The 17,772-nt window shown below is 40.0% G+C and overlaps 1 protein-coding gene across 9 annotated transcripts in view; it reads right to left on the bottom strand.

The window, feature by feature from the left end:
- Positions 1 to 319: 319 nt before the first annotated feature.
- Positions 320 to 17,772, bottom strand: part of ADHFE1 (alcohol dehydrogenase iron containing 1) — a 42,999-nt gene continuing 25,546 nt past the window's right edge. For 3 of the 9 annotated variants that reach the window (XM_038579422.1, XM_038579426.1, XM_038579421.1), the window contains one exon: positions 6,914 to 7,241. In XM_038579422.1, the coding sequence (XP_038435350.1) occupies positions 7,038 to 7,241 (204 nt within the window). In that variant the 3' untranslated portion in view covers positions 6,914 to 7,037. Of the gene's footprint in view, positions 1,791 to 6,913; positions 7,242 to 9,270; positions 10,528 to 17,772 lie in introns of those variants that run through there. The other 6 variants (XR_005381040.1, XM_038579425.1, XM_038579424.1 and 3 more) reach the window with 4 other exon arrangements.

Raw genomic sequence — 17,772 nt, 5'->3', positions numbered from 1 at the left:
GCTGGTGGGATGTGGAGAAACTCACACGTTTCTGGTGGGAATGTAAAATGGTGCAGCCCCCTGAAACAGTTTGGCAGTTTCTTACATAACTAAACAAGTGCTTACCATATGGCATTCTTAGACATTTAACCCAGAGAAATGAAAACTTATGTTCATCCAGAAACCTGTACACAATTTTTTTTGTAGCAGCTTTATTTATAGTAGCCCCAAGCTAGAATCAGTCGAAATGTCCTTTAGCAGCTGAATGGTTAACAAACTGTGGCACATCCATACCATGGAATACAACTTAATTATAAAGAAGAAGGAACTGTTGGGACACACAAACTGGATGAATCTCCAGAGAATATGCTGAGTGGAAAAAAAAGGCCAATCTCAAAAAGTTTCATGCTTAAAATGTACAAAGTTATAGAATTGGGAAATAGATTAGTAGTTGCCAGGGGTTGTGGAGGGAGAGAAGTGGCTATGGCTCTAAAAGGGTAGCACAGGGCCTCCTTGTGATGGAGCCGTTCTGTATTTGGACTGCAGTGGTGGTCACCTGAATAAGGTGGAAGGAGTGTATCAATGTCAATTTTCTGGTGATATTATACTACAGTTGTGCAAGGTGTTACCATTGGGGAAACTAGGTGAAGATATATGGGATCTCTCTGAGTTATTTCTTTCAAATGCATTTGAATCTGCAATTATTTCCAAATAAAAATGAAAAAAATTACAGAGAATGATGAAAGAAATATTAACCTATTTATACATTTTTTGTTATTCTATAATTGTTATCAGTAACTACTTAATCTAACTTCTTCCCCAAGTAACTGATCTATAATACAGATCCATCTCTGGCACCCCAGCCCATCCCTGTGGTTTCTACCACCTTTCTGGATACATTCCAAGTTCCATCAAGGCACTAGGCTTGGGGCATATCTACATCTCCAGCCTCAATTTACCACCTCTTGACTTGCATGTGACACCCCAGCAACACTGAACTGTTGAAAACTCTCTGCTCACTCCATGTTTACTCCAGGTTATTCTTCCTGCTATTCATTCTACTTGGAATGTCCTAACTTCTATCTAATTCTGACTTTCCTTCATGGTTCAATACAGGAGTCACCTCCTTCATAAAGCCTTCCTGACTTTTTTTTTAAATCACTGCACTTGCTATACTATTTTAAAATTATAATCTTAACTCCTCGTCACTTGAATCACTGTGGTTTGGTGTTGCATTTAGCAAAAGCATCACAATATAAGTCTGACCCGCAGAAATAACTTTAAAACAATCTATATCATTATTGCCATCTCCAAGAAACTCCAAAGGCGTTTCCATTTGTAACACAGAGCCAGACTTTAAGAACCAAACCAAACAACTCTATCTTCCAGTGCCCTGCTCATTGGCTGTTCCTAATCTCTCCCTCTTTGCTCACCTCCTCCAAGACTACTCTCTCTACACTTAGCTTGGTGGCTTAAGTCTTTTCTGCTCTTTCTTGCCTCTGGATTTACTACTTTCTCTTCTACCAGCGGCTTTCAGCTCTTTCTGATGTAAGTGCTTCAATACTGTCATTTGCCAGCAAATCCTAGGTTATGAGGGTTACCATAATAAAATCCACAGACCAGGCAGCTTAAACAATAGCATTTTACTTCCTTGTAGTTCTGGAGGCTTGGAGTCCAAGATCAGATATCAGCAGGTTTGGTGTCTCCAGAAACCTCTCTCCTTGGTCCATCTTATCTTCACATGGTTTTTCTTCTGTGTGCATGCATCTCTGTGTTCCTTTTTTTTTTATTCGTTTATTTGAGGTGAGGGGCTGGGAGGAGCAGAGGGAGAGGGAGAGAGAGAATCTCAAGCTGACTTGCTGAGCACAGAGCCTGATGCGGGACTAGATCTCATGACCCAGAGATCATGATTTGAGCTGAAGCCAAGAGTCAGACACTTAACCAACTGAGCCACCCAGGTGCCCCCTCTGTGGTTCTTTTGTGTATGAACTTCCTCTTATAAAGATACCATTCAGATTGTATTGAGGTCCACACATATGATCCCTTTTAACCTTATACCTTTTTACAGACCCTATCATCAAATACAATCACATGTGGAGGAAGTTAGGGCTTTAACATATGAATTTTGAGGAAACGATTCAGTCCATCATACTGGGTAACCCCAGTCCACCCAAGGAAGGTGGGAGGATCTAAGCTAACAAAGAGGATATTCCTCCTATTGGCTGGACTGGGGCATGCGTGGCAATTAATGAAAATTTGGGAACTGCTCCATCTCTCTCCCTCCACAAAGTTAGGGAATATCTTTTTCTACTCAGTTTTATTTTTATTTATTTATTTTTAAAAAAATATTTTATTTATTTATTTGAGAGAGAGAACATGAGAGAAAGTGAGAGAGCACAAGTTGGGGGGAAAGGCAGAGGAGAAGGAGAAGACTCCCTGAGGGGCAGGGAGCTTAATGTGGGCCTTGATCCCAGGACCCCAGGATCATGACCTGAGTGGAAGGCAGATACTTAACCAACTGAGCCACCCAGGCACCTCTCTACTCAATTTTAAGTCAAAATTTTTAAATCTATAGATTTTGGTGTTTCAGTAGCCTGACAAGGGAACAGCCTTCCTGGCCTGTGCTCATTTCTGGTGAGATCATCCAAAACCAGGATGTGAAAATTATCAAGGGTGTGAAAATTAATAAAAGGATATCTCATTTAGAATGGAGTTGGAGGCCAGCAGGGGGTGCTCTCCGGCCCTACCACTTGTCAATAGCAGACCCAATAAGAACAACCTGATCTTGCAGTGAGTACTTCACTATCCCCCTGGAGGAGAGAGGCTTTCCTCCTCCCTCAGCAACAGCCCAGCCAGTGAGAGACAGTCCTAACTCAGCCAGTGGAAAGCCACTATATTTTAAATTACCAGTTTACCTCAATGGGCTTTTTGTTTACAACAGCCCTTCCAGCTTCTTCCTTCCCTTTGTTCTGCAGGCTTGTCCTTGATAGCAATTCCCTGCCATTCCGAAATAAAACCACCTTTTGCTGGTAAAATAATTGGCAGTTTTATTTTTTAAAGGTAATAAGGGCATGTGGTAGGTAACTAATGCTGGATGTCAACAAGAAGAGCTGGAAGAGGGAGCCCTGTGGTGCCTCTGAGTGAGCAGCAGGACCTCTGGGTTGTCTTTTTCTAACTGGATGTAAGTGGCCATCCTTTCCTTGCCTTGGCACTTTTTTTTTTTTTTAAGATTTTATTTATTTATTCATGAGAGACACACAGAGAAAGGCAGAGAGAGAGAGAGTGAGCGAGCCAGAGACATAGGCAGAGGAAGAAGCAGGCTACCTGTGGGGAGCCCGATGTGGGACTAGATCCCAGGACCCCAGGACCCAGAATCATGCCCGAAACCAAAGGCAGATGCTCAACCACTGAGCCACCCAGGCGTCCCCTCTTGGCACTTTTGCCGTTGAAGCACAGTTTGATTTGTATCCATAGAGCTACTTTACCAATAATTACACACACTGCTATATCTATGTATGTAGTCACTATACATCCCCTTTTCTGTTAAAATGGAAACTTTTCACAACAGAACTTTTAAAATAGGAATATAACACAGAGGGTTTTTATGTTTTTTTAAGTAGGCTCCCAATGTGGGGCTTGAACTCATGACCTGGATATCAAGACCTGACCTGAGATCAAGAGTTGGACACTTCACTAACTGAGTCATCCTGGCACCCCTGGTTTCTTTTTTAAACAGATTAGACAGGGCAGTTTTATAAGTCTGGTTACCTCATAGCTGGGAGTCTTATATTCTTTATACCAATTATACTGAAATGAAACTCAGCGTTCTGATACTTCATATACTTTTTAATGGTCTTGTCATGGTTGAAGCAAATACCACCAAGGCTAGAGTCATAAGCAAACATCCCCTTTCTGCTCAGCCTTTGATGGGTACATCCTGAAGATCTCATCCTGAAGATACGGTGGAAGCGAGAGGCGGGAGCTACAGGGTGAGCCAGTCATGGTGGGGAAGAGGCAGGGCAGCACCCAGGGATGGATGCCCAGTCTGGTGGAGAAGTCCTAAGGTAAGTTTCAGGTGTTGTTCTGACCTTCCTCAGGGGGCTAATGGTCTTACCACACATGAGGGAGAGCTAATTCTAGCTGAAATCTGAGCCAGCTAAGTTTGATATGTGAGAAAATCACAATCCTTTCAAAGTGTGGTTCCTGGAGCAGCAGCACCTGGGAATGAATTACAGATGCACATTCTCACTCCCCACCTGGACCTTTTGAATCAGAAATGCTGCAGACCTGGCCCAGCAACCCTCCGGAAGCTTCTGATGCACACTGGAGGTTGAGACCACTGCTCTGTTTCTGTCACCACCTATGCAGAGAGGATGCCAAACAGGCCCAAGTACTATTTAACTTTCTTAAACCAAATTGATGCAATAGACCTCTGGTCTCCAAGCCTGTTTGACAGGATTTGAATTTCTCGGGGGTCAGAGGAAAGGACTGATCTATATTTTTAACATCTATATTTTAGCATCCCAGGTAATTCTTTTTCTGAGGGAGGTTTGGAAGCCCTTAGTATATAACTGACGTCACTGTACTAATCTGATAGTCAGCTGCTGGGATGAAAGGCTTCCTGCAAGCTTAGCATTCAGGAAAGGGAAGAGAACTAACATTTACCGAACAAGGACTGTGGGCCAGCCACTGTTCCAGACATTTAGCATACATTACTTCCTATTGATGTTTATAACAACCCTATGAGGTAAAGCTGTGCTTAGAATATCTGAGTGTTTACCCTATGTTACTCAGTAAGAAGCAGGGCTGGGTTTCAACCCCAAGGTGGCTCCATTACCTCTAACACCCTTCTGTGTGTCCACCAGCGTGGCCAGCTCCACTTCTCTCTGATATGTCAAAGGCTTGCAGGACCTTCTTTCTCTCTTCTTTTTTCCCTTTTAATGAAATAGAATCTTCTGTTCCACAAATAGTTATGGGGTCCCTACTGTGTTCAAGGTATTTTTGTTGTACACAAGCATATACAGTGTTTAAATGCAACTCAAGAAGCTCTCAGACAACAGAAGGTACTTGAAAGGCCGTAAACTTGGTAGCTGGGAATGTAGGGTCAGGGTGACCTCGGGATTGAGTGCTAGTCCCTACCCCTTAGTAGCTGTGTGAAGTTGGCAGTTGGGTGTTATTTTTTTAACTTGAGTCTTAGTTTCTTCATTTGTGCAAAAAGGCTATAGCAATGCTTCTCTCAGAGTGGGCAAACCCTTGATAAAGGGCTTGGCACAGGTTGAGGGCCCAGTAAATGACTCAATCTGTTATTATCTTTAGTTTATTATTGTTGCCAGCTGTAGTAGATGCCCCAGTAATTACTTGATGCCCTAGTAAACTGGCTGCCACACTTCATAGAGTGTATTGATATTTGTATTTATAAAGTGACAATAGTTTGGTTAAATACTGCTAAATGTCAAGTTCCTGTAATCGTTCCCTAGCCCCCCCCAAACACCCCTACCTGCAGAACCCCAATCCTCCTCTTCCCAAACCCTTACTCTCCTTCCTCTTTTGGGAAAATTTTTTTGCTAAGGTACTGAGTACATTAGAGGAGATGTGAAAAATGAAAGAAAATTAGCCTGTTCTTACTCATGTGACCACTCCAGCCTGGTGGTACTCTTTGGACAGCTTTCCATTTATATGTTGCCTTACAAACATCTTTTCTCATATGTAATGCTTGGTATATGGTTCACATTGGTCTCCATTTAGTAAAGGTTGCTAAAGCCCCAGGGGACCAATGTGCATAATTGCAAAGATTTGAATGGCTTTTGATTAGAGGGGCAACTTAGACCCTCAGGGAGGGATCTTGGTGGAGAAGGTTGTTGGTTACCTCTTCCCAGTGCAGCAATCCTTGCACTCACAGGCCTGGATAGTTCTAGAACAGCCTTATAGCAAAGGATAGTTATATGTTCCTGTGGGTCTTTTTTTTTGGCCAGGAAAACCAGGGACCATAAATATAATAATACAAGCCCATAGGTTTAGGGTCCCATGGAAGGTTTTAGAAGGAGAAAAAATGTAAGTGACAAAAGTAGACTTGGTCATCTATGGGTTCACTTAAGAAACAATAATGTAACACTAATGTACATTTCATAATTTTATATGAAAATTTTAAGCTGTATCTGTTCGTGTGAACTGTTAAGATAAACTGATATAATTAGAAAAAAAAAACACAGGTGACTCTTGCAGGTCTGCACAAATAGCCTAGCCTGGTCATCCATGTGAGCTCTGTTTCATTTCTTGCTGGCTTACACTACTATTTATTTCGAAGAGAAGATTGAAGGAGAAGGGACACAAAGTTAAGGCAGTAGTGGAGTATAAACAATTTGACAGTATTAATCAAAAGCCATAAAAATGTCCATACTCTACTATAAAATTTCAATTTGAGAGTTGACCTAAGAAGTTAATTTAGAATGTGGGAAAAAAAAGCCACATACACATATTTCATTGCTTTGTCATTGGTAGGGGTCAAAATTTGGAAGCAATCTTGATGCCCTGTAATAAGGATCAATGTTTAAATTTCTATTCAACAAAACATTGTGTACCTTTAAAAATAATGATTATGAAGATTATGTGGTAACATAGAAAATACTTAAAATGTCATGCCTTGAGGGAAATGAGCTGGAAATTGCACCACCCAAATGAAAAAGATGGAAAGGAAGCATATCAAATGATAGCAGCTGTGTTTGGGTAATGGCATGATGGTAGTTATTTTCTCTTTTTTGCTCATGATTATTTTAATCAGTTTCCAATTTTATAAATTGGAAAACCAATTAAAAATATCCAAATTAAAAAGCCAACATTTAAAGCCAGAAAGAATGAAGTAGGGGGACTTTAAAGTTGGCTGTTTTGCACAGAGCTTCATGAGGGATTTCACATGGGACAAAATGGCAAACAGTTATTGCAATTTGCAGGGGATATGCATTTATTCTGAGAGTTGTTGGGCTGGTTGGAAAGACAGTGTAATAATAGCAACAAAAACTAGACCCTCCCACCCCCAGCTGCCAGTAATTCAGGCTAGGGCTTCAAGAAGCAATTTCGGCCCATTCAAAGTGCAGCCCATCCCCGGAGACTACCTCCTGCAGACCATTGTGATGGTGATGGCGGGGATGTGGGCCGGCCTCCGCACCAGCTCCCAGAGGATCAGGCGTCTGATGGGAGGGCCTGGGCAGCTGTCTGGGCTTGGGGTTGCTGGTCATCAGAGGCAAGGCAGCATGTGCAATGTTGACCTGGAGGTGAAAAGTCCCCTTTCTCAGACCCACTCCCCAGAGGCAACAGTCCCTCATTAGGCTACAGTTTCTAATCCAAACAACCATTAATCTTTCCCAGGGTTAAAAGGCCAGGAAAGCAAGTTTTGCTATTTTGATACTGTACTTGTCTGTATTTTACAAGAGCAGACTTCCCTCACTGACCAGTGGAAAATACCCTACAGCTGTGTCCACAGCTATGCAAAAATGCCAAGCCCAACATAGCCCTCCTGGTGCACAGAGAAGTGACAGGAGCACAAAACAGGCTGTTTATTGTGGCACTTGACAAAAATCATAAATGTGATGTACTTTAAACAAATTAATATTCTGGATCATAAGTTAGGGATGCATATATATTTTAAGTGAAAAAAAATTCTACTAAATATGATAGTTTTGTGAAAATGCTGTTACACAAAGTTCTGAGTACTATTCTTTTGTTTTTTTTCTTGCCTTAGCAAGTAAATTAATCTGTATAAATGGAGCCATAACCCCTGAGAACTTTTTGGTCTTTTAAAGGTAATCAATAAAAAACAGAATTTGACTTAGAAAAATGCACTTAATTGTTATCTCAGAAACAGTGTTTACACTGTTGTTACAGAAATGGGCGGTATTTCTTATCTAACACTTTTAATAGCTGGTAAGAAACACATCTTTTCCATATTCTCAAGTTATAGGGACCAACATGATGGGTATTAAGATAAAAAACACGAAGCCTTCCTAAATCTGTTTCTTCATGCTTGACCTTTAAATCCTTCCTTTACAGAGTCATCATCAGTATGAATACCAAACACTCCTCCTGGTGAGTCACAGACATCTGCCTACTGGTAGTAAAGGCATCGAACATTTCAGAGAGATAGAGAATACATTTTTATGTCTCAAATTATTTTACATCGAATTTCCCAAACTCAAATCACACATTAAGGACTAAGTAATACATAAAATCGAGTCATAACATTATCAAAATGGAAGAGGCCTCAGTCAAATAGAGTAAAACTCAAGACTGACCAAGGGACTAGAGTGGAACCCATGGCCTTTGACCTCTAACGCTGTTCTAATGATGCTACATCACCTTGTTGAATATAAAACTTCTAGAACTTACCTGGGCTTTTTTGGGAAGGTGTGTTGATGGGGAGAACATATGTTTTTGCTGTGCCAAATGTATTTTAAGACATTAACAACTTTTACTAAAGTTTCCTGCAGGATCTCAGATTGGCAGAGAGTTAGCTGTACTCTGCCTCAATCCCACAGCTTCTGCTTTCAAGATCCATGATATTTTGAAACGCTGGAGGGAATTTTAGCTATTTATGGTCTGCAAGTTATAACTGAAATTCTTTTTTAAAATTTTTTAAAAATTAATTAATTTATTTATTTTACATAACTGAAATTCTATTGGTACTGTCCTATGCTTACCTTTTGGGCACTTGATATAAATAATTTGAATGTTCTATAGGAATTAAAACTATATCTTAATGATATCATTTCTAAGTCAAAAATATGCATATAATATATATAATAAAAAACATAAACCAAATTTTTAATACTGCCTATCTTCTGGATGGTACAATATGATTATTTTCTTTTGTGTTTATCTTTGTATTACCAGATTTTGGTACTGAGCATATTTTATGTTGATAGAGAAACCTCTATAAACATTACTTCAATGTTATTTAAAAGATCTCAAGGAAGTAAAAGACCTTTATACAGATAAAGTAGGCCTGGGCAGGTTGAAGGCAAGTAATGTACTTCTCTTCCGTTTTTAAAACCCTGATGTAATTATATATACATTACTTATTTGATTAAAACTTTAATTCAGTTTAAAACATGGATAAATCCACAAGTACACTGAGATCCAGACTGCCAAAGCTTAAGCAGGCAAAAAACCTTAGTGTGGTAACCTTTATGAGGAGAAATGAGTGGTAGAAGTTTCTGCAGCTTGGGAATAACAGATGCAAATGATCATGCTACTTAGATTCTACTTGCAAGGCTGCAAGTCTATCAACAACAACACCGCTTACTTTTTGAATTCATTTATTCTGACCACAAAATACATTTTTCCAAGGAGGGAATTATCATGTAGATGTTAGTGTTTTTCTCAAAAGAATAATTTATTTACATGAGGATCAGTCTCTAATATTTTACCTCTTTGGATCTGTTTTAGTCTTTAAATATTAGTTACTAGTATTTTTATAAATTAAGATGAATTTGACCTAAAATAAACAAAATGATATTTTTTTCTGTTCTCTGGCCCTTTCATTTTATTTTAGTGGCCCTCTTAAAATTAGAAAGAATGTGCTTGTTGTAACACATCCAAACAATACGGACGTTTATAAAATAAAAAGAGAGGTATAAAATATAAAGTGATTATTTTCTCTTGATTCTCAATGCCCCAAATTCCATTTCTCCAGTGATAACTTTTAATATTGTTATGTATCCTTCTTTTCTCTCAATAAATAGACATATATTTATAATTTAAAAAGTAAAAATCAGACCATGCAAATATACAACTGTTCTGCTTTTTTCCAAGTTAGCAGTATATCATGGGTATATTTCCAATAGATTTATTTATTTATTTATTTATTAGATTTTATTTATTTGTTCAGAGAGACACACACAGAGACAGAGACACAGGCAGAGGGAGAAGCAGGCTCCATGCAGGGAGCCCAGCGCAGGACTTGATCCCTGGACTCCAGGACCACACCCTGGGCCAAAGGCAGGCACAAAACCGCTGAGCCACCCAGGAATCCCCCAATTTGTTTTTTTTTAATTAGAAAAAGTGTTACTAGAAACATCCTTGCCATATTTCTTGACACACTTGTGCTAGTATTTCTATAGGATAAATTTCTAGACTAGGGGTTACTGGGCATAGGATATGTGCATTTATGTTTTTGATAGATACTGAATTTTTGCCCATTTGATAAATAGAGCAGTGGCAATCTGTGGGGTTTGGTGCAGGAACACAGATCCCTAAAGTCTAGCCCAAGGTCTAACATAGTGGGCATTTTCCCAATTGTATAGAAGTAGCTTGACTTTGAACATCAGGGAATCTTCTGCAGGATAAATTTATATCACATCCAAACTGGTAACATGTAAGTTATATGTGAATGAAAAGACTAAGTTCTGGCTAGCTCGGCTTTTGTTGTCAGGACTATGATGGCCAGTGGAATTCTTTCAGTGAGAATGAAAATTAATACAGTTTCATTGAAGCTTCAAACAGAGCAGATAGATCCTCTTCTGACTGAGGGCGTGGTGCGAGCTTGGTCACCCTTTCCTGAAACAGTAAACAAAAGGATTTACCCAGGGCTCTAAAAAGCTAGTTTGTAAAAGCTACTAGGTTATGTAAATCAACTTGGCCATAAGAAACAATGACTTGATAATAATCATATCTTTAAAAATCATATTTCTTGTTTCCTTCATACCAGCTGATCCCCAACTCCGAAGTTCATCAAGTGACACCACTTTCCCACAAAGCTTTCAAGGTCCATTGGCCTTGCCTTATGTTCTGGAAATAGCCTTCTGCCTAAAGTACAGAACCAAACCCACCTTGGGCAAAACACCTTCAGTGATGACCAAACTACACTGGGCAGCAGCCTCTGCCAGGTGGGTTCTCTGTGCAGAGAGCACTGTCCCAGTGCCTGTGCCTGGGCACAGCATGTGCTGCCAAGGAAATTAGAACTGGGTTGTCCTTCACTTCAAGGACTGTATATTTTGCAATTTGGACCTAAAGTATATTCAGAAAGACTTCATTAGGTCATAAGTTGACTTCATAGTCAATTTTACAGCTATGGACTACACATGACTCCTTTTTCTTATTAACTAAGGTTTTAGTTCTACTTTCCCAAGTCAATTCAGTGACTTGCTTAATTTCTCCAACGTTATTGAGTGGAGTCAGCAAAGACAGAAAGCATATCCTATTGCTATTTATACCCCCCATCAGTGTCTCCTTAATCCCAGTCGGACAGGAGATTAAAAGATACTATAATGACTATCCTGTATCCAAATTTCTGGGCTTAAATAAGATCTATGCCAGAGTTTTGGTTCCATTTTCATAGGTCTCTCAGTTTGTTTTCTTATAAGTACTCATCTCCATGAGGGCAGGTCTGTGTTCACTCTTCCTGCCCAGGGCCTACTAGAGTGCTTGACACACAGTACATAGGTGCTCAACAGTTATTTGCTGAATTAATGAAAATGGTGTGTGTGGGGTGCGGTATTGGCATCTCAAAATTCATATACTCAAGACAGAACTCTGACTTCTCCTGCCTCTCATTTTTCTCATCTCAGCAATGACAGCCAGTCACTCAGGGAAAAGCCTAGGAGTCCTGTTGATTCCTTTTTCCTTCTCTACAAGTTTAATCCACCAATCAATGTGTCAGATCTACCTCAGAAGTAAATCCAAAATCTGACCACTTTATCACCTCCTGTTCCACCACAACCCGGCTGTCGTTCCAATTTTAGTATATGTGCTGCTGAAGCGAGCACTACACAACCCGGCTGTCATCCTGACTCCTGCCTCCAAAAGTCTGTTTCTACTTTTGCTCTACTCTCTCCCCCTAGAGGCCATTCTCCATACAGCAGCCAGAGTGATAACTTTTTCACCCCAGAATAAATTTATCTCATAACCTGCTTAATGCTCTCTGAGGACTTTCTACTGCAATGACAAGACCATGGCCACCGATGCCACTCTGTTCTGGCTCTGCTGCTCATCTCAGCTCTGACTCTTTTCCCATCAGTTCGTCTCACTTAAGCCCTACAGTCCCCTCTCTACCATGAAAATGCTCATCTTCACCCTATCTCAGAGCCTTTCCCCTTTGCCCAGAGGGCTTCTCCCAGGTCCTAATGTGGCTGCCTTCACCTCTAGTCAAAACTTCTTGTGACCACCCTTGCTGGTCCCTCCCACACTGTTCCATGTGAAATCATGATTTCATCACCCAGGTTTTCCTTCACACCACTAAGCATCATCTAAAATGATTTCATTAGTATTTTATTTATATATTTGATTAGATGTCAATCATCTGTCTTCTCTCACTAGAATGTAAGCTCCATGAGGGAATGAAGAGACTTTATTTTCCTCCTCACGGCATCCCATTCAATGCATAGTATATAGTAAGACCTCAGTAAGTATTTGTAAGGTGAAAGAAAGAATGAAAATAGGAAGGGTGTATTAAAAAATTAACTCAGAATAGGCCTAAGTGTAAAGATTTAAATGTAAGAGCTAAAACCAAACTCTTAGAAGAAAACAGAGGAAAATCTCATGATATTAGATTTGGCAATAATTTCTTGGATATGACACCAAAAGCACAGGCAATACAAAAAATGGGTGAATTGGGTTACATCAAAATTTAAAACTTTTATGCATCAAAGGACACTCTCAAGAGAGTTGAAAAGACAACTCAGGTAGAATGAGAAAAGTTTTTGCAAATTACAGATCTGATAAGGGATTAATAACTAGAATATATAATTACTACAACTCAACAGCAGGAAACCCCAAACAATCAACTTAAAAATAAGCAAAAGAGGGCACCTGGGTGGCTCAGTAGGTTAAGGGTCTGCCTTTGGCTCAGGTCATGATCCACAGTCCTAGGATCGAGCCCCATGCCAGCTCTCTGCTCAGCAGGGAGCCTGCTTCTCCCTATCCCTCTGCCTGCTGCTCTGCCTGCTTGTGCTGTCTGTCTGTCTCTCTCACTGTCAAGTAAATAAAATTTTAAGAAAAGTTAAGATAAAAAATAGGCAAAAGACTTGAATAGATATTTCTTAAATGAAGATATATAAATAGCCAGTAAGCACATGCAAAGATGTTCAATATCTTTAGTCATTAGCAAAATGCTATTCAAAACCACAATGACGGGATCCCTGGGTGGCGCAGCGGTTTGGCGCCTGCCTTTGGCCCAGGGCGTGATCCTGGAGACTCGGGATCGAGTCCCACGTCGGGCTCCCGGTGCATGGAGCCTGCTTCTCCCTCTGCCTGTGTCTCTGACTCTCTCTCTCTCTCTGTGTGACTATCATAAATAAATAAAAATTAAAAAAAATTAAAAAAAAAAAAAAAAACCACAATGAGTTCTCACTTCCCATCCATCAGGATAGCTATCAAAAAAAAAAAAAAAAAAAAAAGGAAAATAATAAATCTTGATGAAGATGTGGAGAAATTGTAACCCTCGTGCATTGTTGGTGGGAATGTAAAATGATGCAGCCTCTATGGAAAACAGTTTGGCGGTTCTTCAAAAAGCTAAACAGAGAATTACCCTATGATCCTACAGTTTTATTCATTGGTATATAACTAAAGGAGGTGAAAACAGAGACTAAAACGTATTTGTACAGCAATGTTCACAGTGGCATTGTCTACAATAGCTAGAAGGTGGAAAAGCCCAACTGTCCATCTGTAGATGAATGGATGAGCAACAGATGGTATATCCATGCAATGGAATATTATTTCAGCCATAAAAAGGAATTAAATTCTGACACATTAAAGATTTATGATAAGTGAAGACATTATGCAGACACAAAAGGACAAATATTGTAGAGTTCCACTTATATGAGGCACCTGAAATAGGCAAATTCATAGAAAGTAGAATAGAAGTTATTAGGGGCTGGGAAAGGGCAATTATTGTTGCCTACTAAACAGAGCTACAATTTGAAATTATTTAAAAGTTCTGGAAATGGATAGTAGTGCTGGTTGCACAACACTAAATGTACTCAGTGGCACTGAATTGTGCACTTAAAAATGGTTAAAATAATATATTTTATGTTAGGTATATTTTACCACGATTAAAAAGATAATTAAAAAACAAGGAAGGATGAATGGACAGATGGGAGAAGGATGGGGACATGCTGATGAGTATGGGTAAGACCAAAGTAAAATGTTATGCTGCAGCAGATCTTCGGAGACTCTAAACAAATTGTGAAAATCCACAGCAAGGCAGAGACCTGTTCATGGTGATGTACATATGTGTCGGTGGAAGGGTCAAGAACTGAAGTTCGGCGTTTGCTGTGGCCGATAATTACTCTCACACTATTCTGCCTATATAACAGGAGAGAATCTTATCTGATGGGTTCAGAGGCCCTTAAAACAGTCCTGTTCATCTTTGGCATAGTTCAGGAGTCTCAGAAGTACTTCAGGCCAAGCTGCTTTGAATTTCTCTTTCACATTTCTAATACCCCCTGATAGGTTAAATGAGGATAGGGACATAAAGTTTGTGATATATCCCCACTGATATCATCTATGCCATATAAAAGCTAAACTCTCAGACTTAAGATGTGTTCAGCAATGCACTATTATTTATAGACGTGTAAGACCGAAGGACAACTGATTAACATGGGCACTGAAATAAATCCTGACTACTACTTTTAGCACATTCATAAAATAACAACATTTTGGCTGGCCTGCCTGCCAGGGAGTGGAAGTGCTCATTTTGGTAGACAGCTCTCCTCAGAAATGAAATGTTTTGATTTGAAATGTAAATGTTTTTTTCCAGAGGTTTCAGAAACCCCGGTTGGAAGATTGATTTATTCTTGCCTGCTCGCCTTGCAGCCTGGCTATAGCGGTTGGAAGCCTCCGTACACAGGGCTGCTGTTTGCAGCCATCAGTATGGGATGTGGTGTTTGGTCAAGAATACTGGCCTGGTTGTTCTTTTCAGTGAAAACTGATCCTTCCTTGCTGAACATAAAAGAAGCTTTATCAAATGTCGACTACATAAATAATCTTTCTGGCAATATTCTTTGCTGCAACCAGTCTATCCCTCTCACTACCTTAAATCCTGTAGATACTAATAAGTGAAGATTAGCCTGCTGCATGTGTAAAATTCTGAAGTTGCCATAGCATTCCTGTAAAATGTTCCCTGCTGCCAAAAATACCAAACAAAAAACCCATAGTAGTTCTTCATCTGCAAAACAGACAGGCTGATTTCTAAGATTCCTCCTAAAGTCCTGTGAATCTGCCCTGTCTCCTGCCCTCTCCATATATAGGACACATTGACTCAATTACATGGACTCTAAAATGGAACTAGTGCTAGTTTATTAAAATTAACTATGTTTCTCTCAATCACAAACACATGATTTAAAAAGCAGCATTCACGTTGGGGCTGCCTTATGAGTACAACATGAGGAGATCCTGGCCTCCTACTTTACAGACATGACTTGTACTTGAAAGATTCAATTTACTTTGCATCTTTTTTTTTTTTTTAATTTTTATTTATTTATGATAGTCACAGAGAGAGAGAGAGGCAGAGACACAGGCAGAGGGAGAAGCAGGCTCCATGCACCGGGAGCCCGATGTGGGATTCGATCCCGGGTCTCCAGGATCGTGCCCTGGGCCAAAGGCAGGCGCTAAACCGCTGTGCCACCCAGGGATCCCTTACTTTGCATCTTTTATGAAACTAAAAAAAATCAGTTTTGTCTAATTAAGGTCTTGCTATCTGTGACTTCTTAGTGTGATATATGCCCTGAGGCATTTAATATGATACCTAATTAACTTGCTATTTATTTATTTAAGATTTTATTTATTTATTCATGAGACACACACACACACACACACACACACACACACACACACACACACACAGGCAGAGGGAGAAGCAGGCTCCATGCAGGGAGCCCGACGTGGGACCTGATCCCGGGTCTTCAGGACTGCATCCTGGGCTGAATGCGGCGCTAAACTGCTGAGCCACCTGGGCTGCCCTAACTTGCTATTTTAGTGGGTAGTCTCAAATGTTAGTATGGATCTGTTGCTATTTGGAACAGTTTCTGAAAGTAGAAGACTGAGCACAGTAGAATTTAAACAGTACACACTTGCCACTGTGTGCTGATGACTGGAAGATGCTTGCCACTACTAATTAAATGGCCAAGAATATCACACAGTTTCATCTGAAAATCATGGATACCATCGCTGGAGGTTGACAAACACCCATTCCTGAACAAGTAGAGCTTTTCAGAATTCCTCTTGCAGGAGTGGCACTGTCACTGGAACCATGCTATAAGAGCCAACCACCATGTCAAAACTGTAGAGACCATTTGGTCTCTGGTATCACTGGACAGGCTTTCATGGCTTCTTGTCATTAGGTGAATCCTATTTAGTGTAAGGAAACTTCTGAAAAAGTTACTACCATTCAGCCATTAAGCTCACCTGCCCTGAAGACTTAGGAGAGATGGTACAGGTATGTGTTCCTTTAACATCTCTACTAGCCTGTGCTAGGTGCAGTAGAGGAAGGATGAACAAAACAGGTCCTGTACTCATGGAACTTATGGTCTAGTAGGTTTGGATAAAATAACTGTGTTGGTTGAATTTTTTTTGGCTATTTAGTCCCTTGGGCTTGTTGATTAGCATTAAGGGTTTATGAGTTATCCTAGCTACACTTTGAGATGTTTCTTTTTCTTATTCACTTATATTTGTAGATACGACTGAGGCTACTGGGCCTGAGTCTAAGTCAGGGAAATTGCTGGCCAATTGGTCATGTTTAGTTTGTACAGTGGGTAATCAGGGAATACAATACAAACATCCAGATTGCTTTTTTTTTTTTTTTTTTTTTTAAGTTGGAAGCTCTACCAATGTTGGGACCTGAACTTCTGCTTGGGAATAATAAATTGTAGCTGAAAAGACACTCACCCAATGAGATGAATTATGAGCTTTCCAGTTCATTAAAATCCCCACAACTCACTGCTGCTTTAAATGACTTTGTTTATTGCTATTACCTACCTACCTCCTGAGGACATATGAGTCCGCTAACCCAATCCATACACATATCATCTTACGTGAGAGGTGAGGTCTTCAACATTCTAAGCAGCTGCTAAGTGGGGAAGAAGCTAGTGTGAGGCCTTTGTTTAACCAGAGTGGGTTGAGGAAAAGCACTGCTACTTGTGGTAAGCAGGAATCAGTGTGGTGTGGATATTCCAGCTGTTAACTCTGTTTCAAAGTCAGTGAGACATCCATGTCTGCCTTCATTTTGGGTAGAAGTGCCTTGCCCTCGAGTCCTTATAGTGTTTAAGTAACCCACGTCTTCCCCATTTTAGACAGGGGGACTAAGTGAATACTCTGGGCATGGTGAGCATGGTATGGTCCCCAAACCAAGAGCTCATGACTCTGGCTCTGTTTTATGGTGAATTGCAGTGAACTATTAGGATCCTATTAGGATCTGATGCTATAGCACATGGGTATCTGATCCAAAATGTAAGAGTGGTCCAATGGGAGTGTAAATTCTCTTCAGGAGAAACTTGGAGGGGAAACTCTACATCACTTATGATTCCACTCAATAAAGGTTGGCAGCTCAGTTTAAATTCTTTAGCGACATTTAAATAATACTCAAAGTGACACAGATGATATATCTACGTATATGTATAAAATATGCACTCTCCCAGATTCATTAAGAAGTGATTTTGTAATAGTACTGATTTAAAGCCATGCCCATTTTTTGCAAAGTAGTAGGAATTTATAACTCTTTATGATATAAAATAATATCAGTGGTCTTTTTGGAAGAGCTTCACATAGTTTTATAGAAGACTCTTAAAAGAGGAGAAGTGGTAAAAAGGG

This window comes from Canis lupus, chromosome 29 (genome assembly GCF_011100685.1).
Source record: "Canis lupus familiaris isolate Mischka breed German Shepherd chromosome 29, alternate assembly UU_Cfam_GSD_1.0, whole genome shotgun sequence".
Classification (NCBI taxonomy): Eukaryota; Metazoa; Chordata; class Mammalia; order Carnivora; family Canidae; genus Canis; species Canis lupus.
This window is presented reverse-complemented; position numbering and strand designations above follow the sequence as displayed.